Source organism: Cyprinus carpio, chromosome A1 (assembly GCF_018340385.1).
Source record: "Cyprinus carpio isolate SPL01 chromosome A1, ASM1834038v1, whole genome shotgun sequence".
In the NCBI taxonomy this organism is placed as follows: Eukaryota; Metazoa; Chordata; class Actinopteri; order Cypriniformes; family Cyprinidae; genus Cyprinus; species Cyprinus carpio.
In genome coordinates this window covers 31,968,694-31,989,885 of record NC_056572.1, presented here as the reverse complement: position 1 = coordinate 31,989,885, position 21,192 = coordinate 31,968,694, and the positions used below count along the sequence as shown (strand labels likewise).

At 35.0% G+C, this 21,192-nt stretch overlaps 1 protein-coding gene across 1 annotated transcript in view; it reads right to left on the bottom strand.

Moving 5' to 3' along the window:
• Positions 1 to 10,052, bottom strand: part of LOC109091581 (phospholipid-transporting ATPase ABCA1-like) — a 34,098-nt gene extending 24,046 nt beyond the window's left edge. The window contains exons 1-8 of the mRNA XM_042763051.1: positions 9,894 to 10,052; positions 7,819 to 7,924; positions 7,030 to 7,123; positions 5,878 to 6,019; positions 5,669 to 5,787; positions 3,026 to 3,147; positions 1,205 to 1,396; positions 152 to 241 (exon numbers count right to left, since the gene is read on the bottom strand). Coding sequence (XP_042618985.1) covers positions 152 to 241; positions 1,205 to 1,396; positions 3,026 to 3,147; positions 5,669 to 5,787; positions 5,878 to 6,019; positions 7,030 to 7,123; positions 7,819 to 7,884 — 825 coding nt within the window. The 5' untranslated portion in view covers positions 7,885 to 7,924; positions 9,894 to 10,052. The remainder of the gene's footprint in view (positions 1 to 151; positions 242 to 1,204; positions 1,397 to 3,025; positions 3,148 to 5,668; positions 5,788 to 5,877; positions 6,020 to 7,029; positions 7,124 to 7,818; positions 7,925 to 9,893) is intronic.
• Positions 10,053 to 21,192: the final 11,140 nt, after the last annotated feature.

Here is a 21,192-nt window from a genome sequence, read left to right as displayed (position 1 = left end):
AATCTGTTTTTATTCTGATAAGCCAGATCCACCGGTCTAATACGGGATAAGGACATTTGGGAAGCTGGGGGTGGGAATGAAACACTTCACTCTGGTGGTGTCCAGTTCAGTCCCTAAAAGCAGGGTGAGAGATATTTCCGGGGGCTCTTACCTCCACCGCTAATGCTCCCAAACTCTCCAGAAGACTGTCTGTTGCTATAGACACATCTTGGATAATCTTCGGGTCAGACTTGACATCTTTCTGCATGACCAAAACATTAAAAAAAGACATTATTAGCTAATCAAAGTAATCATATTGTGCACATTCTACTGTCAAAATTATCCTGTGAAATAAACTGCAGAATTAGCAACTATGGTTGTCAGAAATTCATTGTAGAAATACTGTGACAAAAATACTGTATACTTTATCATTTATAGACATAACCTTGATATAATGTTAATATGACAGTCCTAGTAAAAAAAAATCATTCATTTATTTCATACTAAGTATAGTTCACATCTATTAACATATTTACTGACATATAGCTCAAGACATGCATTAAGCATCTTTTTAAGTCGTAAGCTGCTAGTAAGGCAATGTAAATGCATGCAAGCCACACACACTAACTCTGGAGTGGACTATAACATTGTGATTTAGGAAAAAATGTCAAAGCCCTCATTGTCCCCTTGCTTTCATAACTTAATCGCTGCGCAAAGATAGCAGTGACCTGGCATCTTGAAATCTCATTATTCAAAGACAAAGAAAACATTGAACCTAAAGCGAACATACACAAAGATATTAATATGTGCAGACTCCTGGCTGATGGCCATCGCTGTTCCCTTTTCATGCACAAATATGCTGAAATAATTATTCTGACTGGCAAAAACATATTATGTAAAAGTGACCATTATGTGACCACAATGTTATTCTGTTTGGCTGGAAGATTGCAGAGTTCACTGGGTCTAAAATACAAAAATATACACTTGTCCTATTTGGGAGTAAATGGTTTACTGAACTGGTGGAATCCTTTGTTTATCGTAGCATTTATTGCATTATTATAGTCCAGTAAGCAACTTCTATGTGAAATATAAGGGACATAAAACACATCCTCACAAGCAATCATTAACATGGGCACTTTCATTCTTGTATTCTAGTTCCTGTGATGTTGATTAATAATGAAGTCCTATGGAAGGGATTTATTATTTAACAGTTGTATTTACTTACCCGTATTGGCTTCAGGAAGTCCAGGTTGGACAGGAAGTGGCTCTCTGCGTTGTTCAGCCATTCAGCAGATGACTGGCAGATGATGTTTTGTGTCTGCTGAGACACGTTCTTATCGGCTATAGTCACAAAATCCTCCAGAGATGTGGTATTGCACAGGTCTCTGAGATGAACGCCGAAGCCTTTAATAAGCACCTGTGGATCACAAACAGCAGTTGAAACCAACTAAACAAACTTTCTGCAATCATATTTTCAAGTACGCCACCTGGAAGCTACCATCTTTGTTTCATGGGCACTTTTTAAGCCAATCATCTGAGCTATAAATGTCATGTGACTATTGCACACAAGTCAGTTACATTTGTGAGACTCTCAATGGCGATCTGATATTCAAAGGATGCATTGAAGTCTGCAGATCTCCAGAGAATGGATGCAAATGATTGCTCGAAAGAACATTATGTGATCACGTAATTACACGCTCTTACTTTTGTGAACGAGACAATGGACAGCCTTTGCCCAACAGACAGGTTAAAACACAGCCTGTCCAAAAAAGAAGTCTTGTTCTTTACTTTTTTGTAAGATTGTGACTCTCTCCGTCACTCTCTCAGAGACTCTGCACAATCCACCATTCAGTTATTAAGAACAGGATGTTAAGGCTAATTTGGGAAACACTTAAGATATGACTTAAGACACATTTCTTATATGCACATAATATATAAATATAAAAATGCAATAAATAAATGAAAAACAGCAATATTGTAAAATATTATTGCCTTTAAAACAGTGGTTCTATGTGAATATATTGTAAAATGTAATATATTCCTGTGATGCAAAGCTGAATTTTCAGTCTCTTCAGTGTCACATGATCCTTCAGAAATCATTCTAATATGCTGATTTGCTGCTCAAAAAACATTTATCTTTAATATCAATGTTGAAGAAAATTTGTCTTTAGTGTCACCTTTGATCAACTGAATTTGTCCTTGCTAAATAAAAGTATTAATTTCTTTAAAAAAAATCTTATCTATAATTTTTAAAGAAAGAGAGTACAAATAAACTTAACACTTCACTTCATTTTAAATTATACAACAATAGATGGCATTATGTTCATTATTAAGATTAAAACGGTTTTAACACTTTCTGGTTGCCAAATGTTAGTGGAATGTATCTAATGCACATGAATCATTGCAGCTTAAGTATCCAAATATTTTTGGAGCCATTGTTTTTGGCTCATAAGCTGGGTAACAAAGAATTGATCTATTTTAAGACTTATGCTATGTGAAGAATGACACGCTGGGCATATTTTCAATCAACCGAACTGAAGTGTTAACAAAGCTGTCCCTATCTTGCGGCGCATCTGTCAGAGGTGCTGGGAATCGGTCGGCCTGTGTCAGTTTTCCAGGAACTGTCCTGTGGCTGTGCTTCTGCAGGGCAACAGTCATGTGACTCCCCTCCAGCACAAAGCAGCACGTGTACAGCTGTGCAGGACATGCATCATCCGCCCGTGATCTTGCACCCCTCCATACCAAGGTCATCCGCATGTGAGAGCATATGAATGCATGTACAGGGCTTTGAAAAACCGATCGCTTCATATCTGCACGAACCAGTGCATTACATAACGGTCCCAAGATAGATGACAGGCTGCAATTTAATGACTATGCCAGATGCTGTGTGAAATATTTTAAGCGCTGTCTATACATGTGTGAAGATAATTAAAAACAACACCGGGAGGGCAAACAACATACATTTATAAAAAAAAAAAGTTCCTGATGTCTGATGATTTGGTCGTTCAAGGGTTTTTCAACAGCTTGTGTTGTGCAGTTCATTTACCTTCTCCAAGTTGACATTAGCCTCCACTATCTCTCTCACAGCATACTTGGGCAGGGTAGCATTTATCTCAAGAAACTCAGACAGCGTTTCATTATCACGGAGGAAGTCCTTCAGCTTGAACCCTAGGAGAAAAAGAAAACCTTTAAGATTAAAGATATAATCATGAAATATTTTATTTATTTATATATAATAAATACACACTAATAAAAAATAGTACTATATATATATATATATAACACTATATATATATATATATATATATATATATAATACTACTATTAATACTGGAATTTATGTAAATATATATAAATTGTGCATATAACTACTAATTTAAATATTTGAGTTTGATAACATCACATCAGAGTAATGATGACAAATAAATAAATAAATGTTATATAAATAATACTAAATATTGATAATAGTATTAATATTATAATAAATATTATATACATATACATAATTATATTACTTAGAAATAATATAAATTGTAAGTTTTTTAAATATATATACATAAATTATACAAGCAATTCATATAATGTACTGTTTATACTTGATAGCATCATGTCAGAATAATGCTGAATAACATGAGCAAATTGCTCTTTTTAACTGAATTCATTACATAAAGCAGAGATTCACAATTGCACCATGAATAATATTATTTTTAACAAAGGGTGTCGTTCAGAACATTGTGATAAGTATGACTCTGTTGCAATTCCCAACTCAATGATACAGCGAGTGAGGTAATGCAGCTGAACTATTGTGTTCGGTTACTGCTGCAGTCATGAGAGAATGGTTCATTTAGCTCTCAATTCTGAGTTCATCATACAAGATGCCCATGGAAAAGGACGGAGGAACAACAAAAGCCAGAAAGCAACTACAGCAGTGTTTCTCACTGAGCTCATTGTGTTGCGTGTCAGAACATTCCAAAAGAGTTATCGGTAAGAACTGGTTTGAGTCGGTCTCTTTCCTCTGGGGTTACTACAGGTCATTCCCCAGCCGCTTCTCTGAAACCACAAGAGAGCAATTTTCAGATGCTCTTATTGTTGTTTAACTATTCAGGAAGATTTTGGGAAATTAGCTATACAAGATTTCAGGGGGCGCAGAGTACAGAATTTGTGCAAACACAGTACAAACACCCACAAATTCATCCACAAACATACACGCTTGAAAAACAAGGGTTTTCAAAGGGAATCCATAAAAGAACCTTCTTAAAAGAACCATGCAAAGAACATTTTCCACTATATAGAATGGAAAGGTTACATGGATGTTAAAAATTCTACATGGAACCATAGTTGCCAATAAAAAGAGTATAGGGCTATAAAAAAAAAAAGCACAAAATAGAGCTCAGATCATTTGAGTCATCTCTGAGAAGCAGATTTGAAACTTTTATGAAACTCATTGAGGCACGTAGGATTACTAACATTTTTCCTCAGAAGACAAATCTGACAGATCTTAAGATCAGAATCAGATCAAATCACCACTGAAGGCATTCCTCTTCAAGAAGAAACAATTAGGATATCAAAGACAACTCATTTGTTATACACTCTTAAAGTTTCCAAAAGTGTTTTTTTTTTTTTTTTGTAGCAATGCAATAGAAGAATTGTTTTTGGTTCTTCAAAGAACCTTTCAGTTTCATGACACAAGACCCTCCTTTACAAAACCTCAAAGCAGTTATCATATCTTCTTCAAACAAATTATTAAATTAAAATTCAAACACATATGAATCTTAAGCATCTCTGTGGCATGAAATGATCCTGTTTAACCACTGTGAGTTTTGAGGCTTTCTAATCCACTGTGGACAAAGCCAGCATCCTATTCCTCAAGCCCCAGGTGCAAACAGCAGCTCCTCCGGGAACATTAATTAAATGCTTTGAGTAAATGCAACTCCCACAAGCCTCTCTCAACAACCGTTACGGTGAGCTGACTGTCTAAATAAAGGTCACAAAGTTGTCCATTTATAAGCAAGTGTATTGTGAATGTTAGTGGTTTTCGCAAGTATCACTTCTGCAAGTTGTCCTTGTAGTTATCAAAAAAGACCAGAATATAATACAGATTTATGCAGGGCTGTAATGAAACCACCTGTCAACTGGATAGCAATGCATCTAAAAGATCCTAGCCATAGGTCTATATAATGCTATAATGAAAATCTTCTGAGCGAAAGAAAAAAAACAAAAAAAGTTTACTTATACAGAACGTTTCCTATTTGACATTTAACACTGAATCTCAAATGAGGAAGCATACCTAATCTGATTGTCGGACAGGAAACAGACAAGACAGACAAATCCCCCTGGTGCTTACATTTTATGGGTGTAGGGACTCAAATTAATTGCACACTGAACCAGCTAGTTATACTGAGACCAATGTGAGAGCTCTAAATCACCATATTAGAATGATTTCTGAAGGATCATGTGACACTGAAGACTTGAGAAAATTCAGCATTGCATAACAGGAATAAATTACATTTGAACATATATTCAAGTAGAAAACAGTTCTTTTCATTTGTAATAATATTTTATATTATTAGTGATTTTACAGTATTTTTAATCGAGTAAATGCAGCTTTGGTGATCCTGAAAGTCTTCATTCCAAAACTTTTGAACTATAGTGTATGTTGAAGATATTGAATGTGTTGAATGTGATGTACCTTCAGTGTTTCTCTGCAGTTTTCTCAAGGCCCGGACGAGGCCTTTGAAACCTTCAAAGCTCTTGTCATGTTGGCTGTAGAGGAGAATTTTCTTGGCATCGATGAACAGTCGGGAGATGCTGTAAATGATGACAGTGAAACATATATGAGGGAAACTTCCATATATAGTCTGTAAAATTCAATGCAGACCCAAAACCTGAAATACTTACATGGAGTCATTGAAGTTGCCCACCACCCCGGGGGTCTCTCCAGGGGTGGGGTGGCGAAAGCAGGGGTTGTTGGCATTGCAGATGATGCCCTGCACCCATGGTAAAGTCCCCGCAGAGGGCATGGCCTTGTTGGGAAAGTGGCCTGGAAAAGGAATCAGATTTATGATATGTATTACTGCATATTAAATCTTCAAAAAAAAAGCCCTTTGCAATGATATTTCTGCAATCTAATGCATTTAATGAAATTAAATATAGTTTAAATGCAAATGTCATGCATTTTACACATCAAGATTACAGTTTGCACACACAATTCCTGCAAACATCCCTGCAGAAATTCTTTCCCTTAAATAGATTCTGCTTGTTTGAAGAGCGTATGTTTTTTCTGTAATATTGTTTTCGGGGAAGTTGTGGCCTAGTGGTTAGAGAGTATGACTCCTAACCCTAAGGATGTGGGTTCGAGTCTCGCAATACCACGACTGAGGTGCCCTTGAGCAAGGCACCGAACCCCCAACTGCTAACCCGGGTGCCGCAGCATAAATGGCTGCCCACTGTGTTCACTGCTGTGTGTGTGCACTTTGGATGGGTTAAATGCAGAACACGAATTCTGAGTATGGGTCACCATACTTGGCTGTATGTCATGTCACTTTTTTTTCACCTTTTTTTTCTTTCCTATTCGGTCCTCGTTTTCTGATTTGGAACTAAATCAAAAATAGTTAACATTTAGATATGTCAGTTCAAATTACAGGAAATGACACGCTGCAAGAAAACTGGGTTTCAGAGATCTTGTGATATATAAAATTTTATGCTGTTCTTGGAGCTGTTTTGCTGTCCCTGACCTCCCCTGGGGACTGTGTGACTTCCAAAGAAGAGCAAATATTGACGCTTGAATTAAGTAAGATGTGGTGACACAATGCATTCAGGATCTTTACAGTGCAAACCTTTTGCAAAAGCTGTTAATAAAAACAGGCTTTAGAAAAATACAAAACGATATAAACCAGACCAACGGCTGTTTTATTATTCTAATTCAGTTAGATTCATACTGAACTCTTGAGGCAAGAAAGACACTATCTAAACTAAGCTCAAATCTCATACAATGCATTTGCATTTATTTTGTGCTTGTGTTTTTGGGGAAAACCATCTTAGGCCACTTACATTCATGTTGCTCGTATGGAGGATAGTGGAGTCTGACAGATATCAAGATGAAAAAGATGAAGAGTGGCCATATGATCTCGATCAGAAGCTGAATCTGGAAAAAAAAAAGACACATTAGTGTGTATATTTACTCAGATGTTCATCATCCTGAATTGTTTTGTTTCCTCCCTTATGAACTTCAATCTGAACTCAACAGCGCAACATATCTGCTATTCACATATCCTGAATAAACTATTCCAGCGAAGTCCAGAAAATCCAGTTTATCATGACGGTTGATGGCTTTCCTGTTGACAGTCTTGTTCATTTACTGAACCTCCTATTCATACGTTTAATGCCAAGAGCATGTATGCTGTCATCATCATTTAATCAAACTTTCTGAAGCACATTCACTTACAGGACATTATTGCTTTAAGCAAAGGCTGATAAGAATAGAACTCTATTTGTTTTGCTATCATTTTACATTAAATATGATAAGCACAAGTAATTCAATGAATAAAAAAAAATATTTCCCTAATAAATAACAATTACATCAACATCTTAAAAATCACTTCACAATCTTCACTGAATGATCACATATCCTAAGTAATCAGTCTTTTTATTTATGTATTTATTCATTGCTTTAAATACAGATGTCACCAAAAAAATAAAAGGAGCCTGGGGACTCCATATGTTTTAAAATGCATTAATTTTGTTGCATATGTAACATTTTTGTTTATATTGTTATTTGTATTGGTATTTTTGGTATAAGACTGATTGCTCAGTTGCTCAGTGCATGTGATATGAACTTACAGTCTGTCTCCGTCGGTAAGTGAAGTTCTTCCACAACAGCAAACCCAACTGAGTGGAGACAGCCATCTTGCCACGGATCCAAACTGTCCGTGCCTCCTCTCTGCAACTAGTAAGGCAATAAGAAGCAAACAAAAGAGATAAAGCTAATAATGCCAAGCTGTTTTTGATCAGTCAGTCACTTGGTCAGTTATCTCATGCCACCTTTATCCAGATGGGACTTTATAATATACAGTGTGGCAATAAAGTAAACAAGACATTTGGATGAGTAAACATTCAACAGATTGTGAGAATTTCCCATTAACATTTCAGCTGATTTCCTTGTGTATTTTGTATAATAAAGGCAGAAAATTAAGTAGTGTATAACTATTCATTCATAATCACCTCCTATTTTAGCAAAGTAAAATAACAATTTAAACACACTGTTTTAGTATATTCAAGCCATTCATCTTATCTTGTATAGGAGACTACAAGGAGTGAGAGGAAACAGTGCACAATGTCAGCATGTGGGTTGGTACATTGCCTAATGAACTAAATCATAAATGTCATGATGTCCTGCTCATGGTATTTTGAATAAATTGTCTAGTAATGCATTTTCAAATTAATCTGAATGGTTAGCATTCTTAACTAAATGTATGAGTCAAAGCTATATTGGGGGAATTACATGTAAGGTTTTTTTTTTTTTTTTTTTTCTGTATCGACTAAGTTATTCAAAAATACTATAATACACTATTTATAATACGTATTAGCTAATTTAATTAATGTTGTCCGCCATGATCCAGTGTGGCAGAACCAACACCCAGAAAGCCATTTTGTTGCCATGTGGCAAGAATTGTTTTTTTTTTTAAATGCAACCTGAATAAAAAAATGTCACTTTCTGAGAACTTGGTGGATGTGCTTTGAACTACAAAATATTTCTCCTTTTATTTATTTGTCGCTGAACCATATAGTGTCTGTACATTCATTAGCAGCCAACTTGTTTTGCTTCTGTCAGTTTTGTACAGTTTATGCAGATATGGCTCTCTGCTAGGTAATCCGATCCTTATGCATTTGCTTTTCATACATAACATTATAAAGAGCGTCCCTAGCGGACGCGTCCATTTTCTTATTTTTCGTCTTGTTTACCATTTTCTTCATAATATCGCTTCTCTCGCGTCGTAGCTTACGCTACTCTACTAATCATTTCTTGCACATACATCAAATATCAATTGTTTTAGGCTTACTGTGCACTTAAAGCACGAAAAATAAACCTGTCCATCACGACTGACTTATAATTTGTCCAAACAAGACATGATGGAAGAAGAGTCCCCCACACATTTGTTTACTAAACACAATCTTTGCCACGAATTAGCCTACCTCTATTGAACACAATACGAAATGACACCGACTCAAACACCGAACTATAGACCTAAGCTTTTGTTTTAACCATCAAGCGTGTTTATAATCATGATGTTTTAAAGATGCAGAAGAGTTGGAGAGCTCAGCGTGCTTTTCATTGTTCCGCAGAGGAGAGGTTACTCTCGGTCATCTCGCGCAGACTCGGTTACGAACAGATGCTGAAGCGACACGCAGCACTTTCAGTCTTCTTTGTTCGTCTGTTTTTAAGTTGTCATTTTCTCAGTAGCGTACGAATGCAAATAATAGTCAATAATTCACAACATTTCAACATACACATCTGCCACGAAGCATTCAAACCATCAGAACTCATCAAGTGCTTTCGATAAATTTAGCAGAAAAACAACAACAGCCGTTTCTGATTGAAGAACTGGCAAGTTAAAATATCCATATACTTATCTAGTACAATTACTATACGATAATACGTCACAATTTGTAATCAGTTTACAACATAACAGACTGCCACAAAGCTTTAAGAGCATCGCAACTCACCAAGTGTGTGCGATAAAAAAAGACAAATGCGTCGCTCGCGTAATTTGTGGATAAACAACAACAGCGTGCTTCTGATGACAAGATTATTAGGTTTATGCAAAATGATGTATGTATGAATTAGTATAAAATTAAACTTGGCACAGAGCTCACTGCTCAAAAAAGAAAGAAAGAAAAAACTCAACGTTACTCACCGTTATTTCGTGTTCTGAAATGATTATTCCTTATTTTATATGAACTGTAATTCCTTTTGAGAAGAGAGAAAAACAGCTGTTCTAACTCTCTCAGAGCGATATTGTACTTGTGGTGCTTTGTGCTCTTGTGGACGGACCTTTTTCCTCTCCTCCGAGCTTTTATAGCGATGCGCGAGGTTACTGTCGGTCAAACGCGCTGCTGTTTGTCTTCGAGCCTCCATATATGGAAAGCACGTGCGGACCCAAAACAGCTCTTAAAAGGGCAACGCGGATTTACTCAAAATCTGTTATTTTACTTTATTTTGTCCATCTTAAATTACATGTGCTGTAAGTTTATACTACAAATATTATGTATTTAGTATTAATTATATAATCTCACATGGCTAACTGGTTCATAGTTGATACAAAGATACAAGTGTTTGGTGTGTTAGATGTTTAAAAATGTTAAGTGAGTGTAAAATATGTTTTGTTTGTTGGTTTTAGATTTTAAAGGGATGTTTTAGGGGTTTGTGAACGAGTGATTGTACAAATAGGTGTATTTTAATAGATTAGATTAGATTTTCAGAATGTACAGTGGAGTTGAGCTATGATAAACAGTTATTGAGTGCAGAGTATGTACATAACATTATAAATAGGAATGTAATGTAGGCTATTATATGTACTAATATGAACAGAGCAACTGTTTGTAAAAAATATATTAACAGAGAAAAATATAATACATTAAGAACAGCAGCAACGTAAGAACAGTGGTAATAAAAGATGGTCTTACAGCCTAGCTGGTGTTCAGCCATAGTTTAACTGTTTGTAAAAAATATATTAGGTGGTTTTTCTTTCAGTATAAACTTAATCTTAACTAAAATATGATCATGCATTTGTTTTTATTAATATATCTAATAAATCTTGTTTTCAGTGCCTACCCACACTGATTTCCACTAGGAATGAAAGGATTGGAGAGAAAAAAATCTTCTCTCCAGGTCATCAGGACCTCTGAGAAATGAAGGCAGGCTGTAAAACACTTAGACAGAACCCAGGACTGGCCTTGAGGGAAGATACTGAGCAAAATGGATGTATAGCTCTAGCTTAGGAATTGAAGTGATGCCCTAGAAATCCACTTAATTATAGCACAGGTGAGTAAAGTATGCATTTTACAACACAGTTTATGTTTTTTTTTTTTTTTACTGAATCTTAAATCATGTTCGGTTTGTCTATTCTTAAACTTACAGACACACAAAAATTACACTCATTACTTATACAATCAAACACCACTAATAACTGGTCTAAAAAAACATAAAAAGAAACAAATTAATAAAATGCATTTAACCAATAAATCTTTAGTTAGATATCTCTTTTTTTTACCTTTCAGATTTTAGGATAAAATTAATGCATAAAGTATATATCTGAGGTACTATAACTAATTCAAAATTTCTCTCTCTTTTTTTTTTTTTTTTGGGGCAATATGGGTATAAAGGAATTAAAATATTACAAATATTACATCTAGTTTTTTAATATGAAGTCATAAAAAGTTAATGCATTATAAATGTATTTAAAAATGCATTTTAAATAGTGTTAAATGGAGTATAGCATGTCAACTACAAAAAGTATTTCATAAAATATCATGCATGTCAATTTATAAAAATTTTCTGCATATGAAATATATTGCCATAATCTTTTTTGTATTCTATTTGTTTTTCTTTTTATTTATTATACAATTAACAAAAGCAAAAAAGGCCTCTAACACTAGCTTGCTCCACTCTTTTTCTATTCTGTTTTCTTTTTAATTATTATATAATAATAAAAAAAAACCTTGCTACGTGAACTGTGTTAACTAACCGAGACTTGTTATAGCACTTACATATCATTGCTCTTTTGTTGATTTTGATTGCTTCCATTGCCCTCATTTGTAAGTTGCTTTGGATAAAAGTGTCTGCTAAATGACTAAAGTTAATGTAAACTTATGTTGGAGTTCCTTAAACCTATAATTAATAGTGGGGTAACAAGAGTGAAGCTGAATCAACTTTTTACTTTGTTTAACCAATAAGTTTTTAGTTAGGCCAACAAGACAAGAAAGTTGTGCCAACCTAAATCCAAGGTAATACAACATAAAGTTACTGAGACCAACAAATGTTATATTAATTCAAACTAAGCATTTTGTTTAATAAATGTATAATTATAAGTTGTGCAAACTAAATAAAAATTGGCTAAACTAAGCATCTTGTTGAATTAATTATATTAATAAGATAATATAGATATATAATATAGATAAGATATATCTATATTGATAATTGCTATATATTTTCAGTATATCCAGGGAAATTGTGAATCAACAAAGCAGAATCTGGCCTGGCTGTTTCTAACCACACAGTGCAAAAGAACAGTGTGACTCTGATTTGACCAAGGGAAGGTCTTTTGTATTTTTGGTCATATGATCAGCACTTTCATCCTGTTTTTCATGCCTTTCACCTCTTTGTGTTCACGCAGGCCGTGAGGCTGCCAAGTGAATAACGCTGCTGCCCTCCTGCCCCAGTATCCTCTGTCAGTTTTGTGGAGTTGAGCCTCAGGGGCGACACTGTACTGTTGACACAGAGAACGAGGGCGAGGAATGAGAGAGAGATAAACAAAGCATCCGAGCGTGACATGTGAAAACTCTTTTTGCAAAGGAAACCACAGGGTCTTGAGCGCTGTGAGAGGAAGTTTAATATTCAGACTGTGGTAAACACGGCAGATGTGAGCTGAGTTTGTGAGACTTAAAGGAGAAGTTCATCCAAAATAGAAAAAAAAAAAAAACATGGTGATTTTCTGAACTATACACACAAATATGTCAATAATTCAGTGTTACCATTCAATACCATGGTACTAAACCACAGTGTTTTTAAAGGGTCATCATCACATCACCTGGTTGTTGTAAAGCAATGTCAGCACACTCAGCACAAAGTTTTTGGTGTTACTGTTAAGTCACTTATCAACTGATATGTAACGAGAAGATGAACTGTTTACTGCTTCAGTTACTTTATGGCCACTGACACACATAACTGCACACGTCCCAGCATGACCTGCAAAAGCTGTTGCCCTTTTAAGAGCACGCGCCACGGTTCCGATGAGTCTTTAATTGCACAGCAGCAAAACGTTGCTTTTGCATGCGAACGGATCCATTGTTTATAACGTTAGACATAAAAATCGTGCTTTTCTGTTGTCTACTGCTAAGAAGAAGAAGAAAAGGAAAAAAATCCATTTATTGTGGCATCATTAATAGCCTATGTATGTCTGTTATGACACCTGAGAAGCAACTGGGGGTCTGTTAGAACACACGTCTTATTAGAAAAGCACCTGCGCTGCGAGTTTTTCCCAAATGTAGCAGTCTGAAATGCTTTAAAATTAAAGAATAATGCGAACTGGAAAGCATGGGAAGCAAATCTCATCACTTATTTTCAGGCTCGTGCAGCAGCTGAGCACAAAGACTCGTTTTGTCCGATAGTAACCCCGTGAAGGGAGGAGGGGAGGGGTGCTGGATGGATAAATATAGGTCTGTATTCTCGGTCATCATAACATCTTGCTTTTGAATTAAAATATTGGTGCATTATACATTTTATTCGACGTTTCTTTCCCCGAAATCTGTCTATTCTTTGACTTGCCATTGCGCGATAGCCTGTGGAACTCATATTAGGCTACATAATAAACTACGTGTATGCTATCTATCAAGTAAATTAAGTGCATTAAATTAATTAAACGCTCGTGTAATAGCGTAATTATTGTATGAACGCGTAGAAAGACGCAGGTTTAAAGGGAAGAGCGACTTCCAGTGCGCTGAAGTGCTGCAATGACCGATAGTAACCTCGCCTCAGAGCGCGAGCCGCAGCCAGAAACTGGGGGAAAGGGCACGTGACGTCACTCGCGACGAACCTTCTCGACTGCGGCCTTTACATGCTCTTTAGCCGTAAGGCATGTGACGTGATGCTCTTTACAGTTAGTGCATTCGCCAAATACAAGAAGCTAGTTTCTGGTGTGCCTCTGTATTGAATTCAGGCCAGTTAACACAGCTAGATGGAGGAAGAGCGCTTATTGGCTGCAGGTGATGCTGAAAATATTACGTCATGACACAAAAACAACACTGCAATGCCATTCAGAAGATTTCATTTTTTCTTATTATTTTATGCTGGAGTCTTTCGTCACTGATCAGCAGGCTATATTTGTGGGGAAATCAGCATTTCTGTCCATGTCCTGCTCACAGAGGGAAGATTTCATTGTAATATTGTTCCACCAGAGGGATTCTCAAAGTTATAGCTTCAGCTGAACTATCTGCCACATAGGGCCTACTGATTCTGTGTAGCATCGATCAGATCTGTCATGTTACATGGCCTTCAGGAGGTCAGGGGATATTTGTTAAAAATATATTTGTGCATGTTTAAAACATTAACACTAAAAAGTATTTAGATACTTTTCAACACTTGAAGTTCAGATAAACTATTATAATTTTTTAATGAAATGTTATTAGTACTATTTTCTTATTTTTTTTTTTTTGTAATTATGTTGTGTGTTTGTTTATTTTTAAACATAGTTTTTCTTAAGTTTTAATTTTTAGTTTTATTTATTTAAGTATCGACTTAAACTAAAAGAAAATGAGAAATGTTGCAACTAGCTGAAATAAAATAAGTAAAAAAATAAGTAAGGATTTTAATGATAATAACCCTGTTTAAGTCAGACCTCAAAGTCTGATTGTCATCATTGCATTAGATATAAAATCAAAATTAAAAAAGTGTTATGATGTCACAAAACCGTTTGTTGTAACATGAAAAAAGTTTATTTACTTTTTTTTTTTTTTTTTCATTTTAAATGTATTTTGTATTTTGCTGTGAAAAGTGCTTGTGGTTTTTATAAAATTTGCGTTTACATTTAGTCTTTTAGCAGACGCATTTTTCCCAAAGCGACTTCCAAATGAGGACAATGGAAGCAAACAAAACCAACAAAAGAGTAATGATATTTAAGTGCTGTGACAAGTCTTGGTTAGTTTAATGCAGTACACATAGCAATTTTTTGTTTATTATTTGTTTATAAAATAAAGTAATATTAATAAAAAAAAACAAATAAAAAGATCAGAATAACTAATTAATTATCACATACACAAACACATTACCTAATTTTTTATACTTTCTTTCTTTCTTTAAATACTTCTTTAACCAAATTTCTTTCTTTCTTTCTTTCTTTCTAGCTAAATCTGGCCTTAATGTACTATAATTTTACCATTTGAATATTTTACCAATACAAATATGAATTAAGATATTACTATTATGCAAAATACTTTTTTAATCATAACAACACAGTTTGATAAGTCTTATGCAATCTGGAGCTTATTATTTAATTTTTTCCCACTTGCAAACCTTCCATTTTTGGTTCATAACACCACATTCCCTCTTAACCCTGCACCACATTTAAGCCATATTTCAGATGATAACAGAGAGTGACTGTAAAACAGTGGCTAAACTGAGAGAAGTGAAGTCTGACAGCCTCTGTATGACATGTGTGCTCTCTGTAGGCCTAGCAGCTGGTGTCAGACAGAGAGGGACATTCATAGGGAAAACAGCTGTCATGAACACCCCACTCACAACACATATGATTGCCCTGCTCGGCCTTTTGCCAACCTCATCAGTGTGGGTTTTGAGGCCGGAGGGCTGGTGTAGGGCCCCTCGACAGGGCCCAAAAGTGCTGACTGCATGCAAACATCAACTGCAGCCTTTCCTGGATTCAAACTTTTTGTTTAGAGAGAGATACAGTACGGCTTATGAGCAGTGCTTTTGATTTATGAATAAGAATATTATCCTTTACCTCAAAAAAATGGGCTAGTCATGCAATTCTATCTGAAGAACCTCCTAGCTTTTAAAATAGGCTACTTTCGCTTAACCAAACCTAATATGCATTAGATTGATTTTCACAGAAAAAAAAGGGAAACTCAAAGCCACACAGCTCTATTTCTGGTTCTTTATGTGTTTATTTGGAAAATATAAACTAACAAAATCTTGGATTGTGGATTGTTCAGTATATGGTTATACAAATTTTGGCATTTTAGGTTCATCAGTGTGGTTCTTACAGTTCCAGGTGATGTATTTGGATGAAATCTATGTGTAAGTGTCACTTCACGTGAACCTCATCAACTTCATGGGAATCTGAGCATTGCTCAAACCAGACAAACATCACTGAACATACATTACTGTTTGAACCTTTGATTCCCTCGTGTACAGATTTTCATGATGCTGCAAAGTTCACCATCTGTTTGTGTGGGTCTGTGTTTTACACTGAAGTCAAACGTAGAGGTACTAACATTTATGATGTAGTATATTGGTAAATAGTTCAAAATTAGAATATCATAAAAAAGGTTGTCCAGTTCATTATATATATATATATATATAATATATATATCTAGATTAATTGCATGTAAAGTAAAACATTTTAAAAGTTTTTACAGCTCATGATATTCACTTTCATATATTCTAGATTAATTGCATGTAAAGTAAAACATTTTAAAAGTTTTTACAGCTCATGATAGTCAAAAATGCAGTATCTCAAATTATTAGAATATTTATATTTGAGATTTGTAAAAATATTTATATTTGAGTGTCATTAAATGACCATCCCTAAAGTATAAATTCTGGGTATCTCTTGTTCTTTGAAACCACAATAATGGAGAAGACAGCTGACTTGGCAATGGTCCAGAAGACAATCATTGACAACCTCTGCAAAGAGGGTAAGTCACAGAAGGTCATTACTGAAAGGGTTGGCTGTTCACAGAGTGCTGTATCAAAGCATATTAAATGCAAAGTTGACTGAAAGAAAGAAATTGGGTAGAAAAAGGTGCACAAGCAACAGGGATGACCGCAAGCTTGAGAATACTGTCAAGCAAACCTGAATCAAACACTTGGGAGAGCTTCACAAGGAGTAGACTGAAGCTGGAGTCAGTGCATCAAGAGTCACCACGCTCAGACGTCTTCAGGAAAAGAGCTACCAAGCCATTTCTGACACAGAAACAATGGCAGAAGCATCTCACCTGGGCTACGGAGAAAAAGAACTGAACTGTTGCTCAGTGTCCAAAGTCCTCTCTTCAGATAAAAGTAAATTTTGCATTTCATTTGGAAATCAAGGTCTGGAGTCTTGAGGAAGACTGAAGAGGCACAGAATCCAAGCTGCTTAAGATTATTCTTTTATATAATCCTAGGGGGGGAAAAAAACACAAAAACACCATCAAAAATAAAAAGTACTACCTTAAGCAATAAGTAATTAATGCTGTTTTACATTCACACTCCACTATTTTAAGAAGATTATGGATCCAATACGTTTTCCAACACATTCTTTTTTGTATTGAGCTTATACAGAAGCCAGAATCATCATTAAGAAGACATAAACTTGGCTTAACCATGTAATTAATTTGTAATAAAGAGGATAAAACAAAGTTTACATGTGTCCACAGATTATTGACAATAGAAAACATATAGACTCCCAAAACATGAAGAAAAGTACCTGATGACACAGTATTACAGATATGGCAGTTATAATTTGGTTGTAGTTTCACTTTGAATCTTTTGTAAGGAGTTATGTATGCTCTATGAATAACTTTGAAATGTATAAGACGATGAGCCAAGTTTCTAGAGGTTAAACCACACCCTCTCCCAGTCGACAGATAAATCAAGGTCAGATAGTTCCTGATTCCAAACAGATTTGATAGAAAGAGGTTTTGTAATGCGATCAATAATTTTACTATATATTAAGGAAACAGATGGTCGACCAGAAGATGGTGCAATCCAGTCTCGCATTGGATGAGAGGAAATAAGAGATGCCCAAGGAGCTCCATATGCTTTGAGAGCAGAACGTAACTGAAAAAGACAAAATATGATGATGCTGGTAAACAAAACTTAATTCTTAATGTTTATCTTTTATTCTTAAAGCCTTCCTCGAATGGCTTCTTCACAAATAAAACAATGATTTGTGCAAAAAGAATGATTAATTATCAATTGAGAATTTGTTATTGATATGGTCTAGTAAAAATAATAATATGGGCTGCGAGAAAATAATAAATAAAAAGAGTAGGGCTGCTATGAGTGCAGGCAGCCTAGGGACAGCATCTATATTTCAACCCAGTGGCATGACAACACCGAAAATACACATTGGCCCACTGGGAATCCCCCAGGTGCTCCCGATTAGCCAATCCAGGCCTGACAGAATACATATATTATGTAAACAAAAACGTTTATTTTGGATGCGATTAATTGTGATTAATTGTTTGACAGCACTAATATAAAAATATATATAAAAATAAAAAGAACAATAAGAAAACAGAAACAATAAAACCAGTAAAAAGAAGCCAATAATTTCAACCAAAATATAAAAAAACAATAAGAAAACAGAATACATTAAAAGTATATCAAATGTATACATAATTTAATACATTTTTTAAACCCTCAGGAGTCGGTAGAACTACTTTGGCCAGTACTTGCATTTTCCTTGCTCAAGCCTCTATCAGCATTGCACATCTTGAGACTGGAATTTTTGTTCATTTCGTTCCAGCATTGCTCAAGCTCAATCAGACTGAATGGGAACTGAATGTGAACCATAGCTTTTATGTCATTCCACAGATGCTAAGTTGGATCATAGTCTGGACTCTGACTGGGTTGCTCCAGGACATTCCTCTTTTAGAACTGAAGGCATTTCTATGGTCATCCTCCTGTTGAGATATGAATAAAACTCATCTTCCCAGTCCCAGAGCTCATGCAGACTGACGCATATTCTCCTCAGGGAGTTTTTTTCTTTTCTTTTTATTTCAGTACGTTTTGTACTCAAACATTTTTCTTAACATCCTTCTTCTTTCCTCAGAGAAGAATTCCAGACGCATGATGCTGTCAGTGCTATTGCATGACTGTAGGGATGGTGTTTCTACAGTCATATGCTCTATTAGATTAGATCTCACAGAACTGAGGCTCAAAAGTTCAGTTTTGGGCTGATCAGAACATAAAATTGAGAGTCTCCCATGTGTTGGGCCAAACTCCAGCTGAGATGTAATATGAGTTCTCACAAAGGCTTTCTGTGATACAAGCCAGCTATTGTGTCATTCTCAGTTGTGTCATGATTGTGGGTCTCTTAGGGCGTAACTTTATCACACATTTCTTAAAAACAATAATTATTATATAATCAACTCATACACTGTTGGTGGAGAGTATGATGAGCTTATACGTTTGCTCAGATAAAATATTGATAAAATAATTAAGTTTTGTTATAAAAATAAAATTATTAAAAATGATAATATAAATATTGATAAAATAATTAAGTTTTGTTATGCTAATAATAATAGTTATTATAATTACTTACTTACTTAATCATCTTTGTCCCATGAGAGACATAAGGCTGAAGTTATTATAATAGTTTTAACTTTACTATTATACTAATTAATAATAGTAATAACAATGATTACTGATATTATAATTAATTTAATACTTACTGGCCTTGAAAAGCTTTAAATTATCCTAATAAATGATATTAATAATAGAGAAATAAACTAGAAAATAAATAAAGTAAAATAAAATAAATAAAAAAAAACTTAGAAAATGATTATGAACAGTGGTCATTACTTATTATTATTACATATATTGTTAAATAATAAAAAAAAACTGAGAAAATGAGTATGTAAGAGTCTTGCAATGTGAAGAGTTTTCAGCACATAGACAGAATGCAGTAAAAGAGCCTTGGATATTATTATATATTCTTTATAATGTCCAGGAAGTGACTCAGACTTTTTACCAAAAGGCCTGAGATTACATGATCATACAATTATTAGACCTGGCATTGTTGTTCAGATGAACTGGAAGCTGTTGACTCATCAGAACAATTTACTGACCTTACAAAGGCCTTGAAGGTTAGTGAGAGGAGACCAAAATAACACATAAATCGATACCCTCCCAGATGGTCTGTGTGAGCAGACATTGGTGTGACGCTGCACTATTTGTGAGCTGTGTTTGGAAGGATGTATGGGAGGGGTTGGGTCATACAGTACATGTGCACACGTGACAGACAACTCAGCATTCCCCTCGGACACACAAATTTGGTGTCTTCCCATTTATCTAAATAACCCACCAAATCTTCAATGAAGGCAGTTGGTGCATAAAATTATGAATTTCCCAGCAAAACAAAAAAACTAACATACAATAAAAAAATTACTTTTTTTTTTTTCTTTCAAAGACAGTGTTAATGTTTCCATACCTCAAGCATAGCTTTGATGCATGCATAAAAAGATATTTTTTTAATGCCCAGTAGCAGTAAGGCTCGTATTTCCTGTCTTCACCAGGTCAGACGTCAAAAGCTGGGCAGTGGTTCATTCAGTAGGGAATAGGAAGGGAGATTTTAGAAGATATTTTGAGTAAGGGATGTACCAGCGATAAACGGGAAGTCATGTGAAACATGCCTTCTGCATTATACTAAAAAAGAGATATGAGAATACATTTTGCAATCACACAGTCACACAGTAACATTAAGCATAACGTTGAAGTTCTTATCTGTTGCATATTGCTGTATGCTTTTAGGGTTTAAAGGTTTAGGGTAAAATTCAACATAAACAATATCTTGACACTGGATTTAAGTTGCTGTAGGAACAATGCGTTCCTGGTCGAAATGTTTTTTAACCTTCAAAATTGCTTTCGCCAGCACATAACTAAAAATACAGACAATTGCGCCATCTAGTGGTTGCAAAGACCTAAAACAACATGCCATCAATGCCAAAACTGAACGTGCATTGCGCTTGCTTCGATTCATATAGCAGTTTTCCAAACCATTGCACGCTTGTTCAATCTAAAAAAAAAAAATTTTCAAGGATATAAGATTGATTTTTGATTGCGAAATAGTGCAGAGTAGGCACGTGACTGTACCTGCACCATCATTATTAACACTAAGCATAGCAACCATATAAGCAATGCATGATGAGCTCAAAAGAAAGATCTAGCCCTATGTATTAACACGCCTATAACTTACAGTCCAAATATGTCACTCGTATTTTATTTCAACTTAATGACTCCTGTCTGGTGAAGTTTGTGCTAAAGCTTCAAAACCTCCGTCTGTCATGCTAGTTCAGCTTTATTGTCACTTCACTTCGTCACTTCACTTAAAAAAGTCAAATGATGTTTTGCAAAAAACATGATTCTAACAAAGAATGTTTGCTCATTTTTGACGTTCACTTTAATAAATCTATGTTCATGCTCAACATCAAAACAATGTGGCCATACCATCATTAGTTTAGTTTTTCACAAATATCTTTAGTTTAGATCAAAGCAGG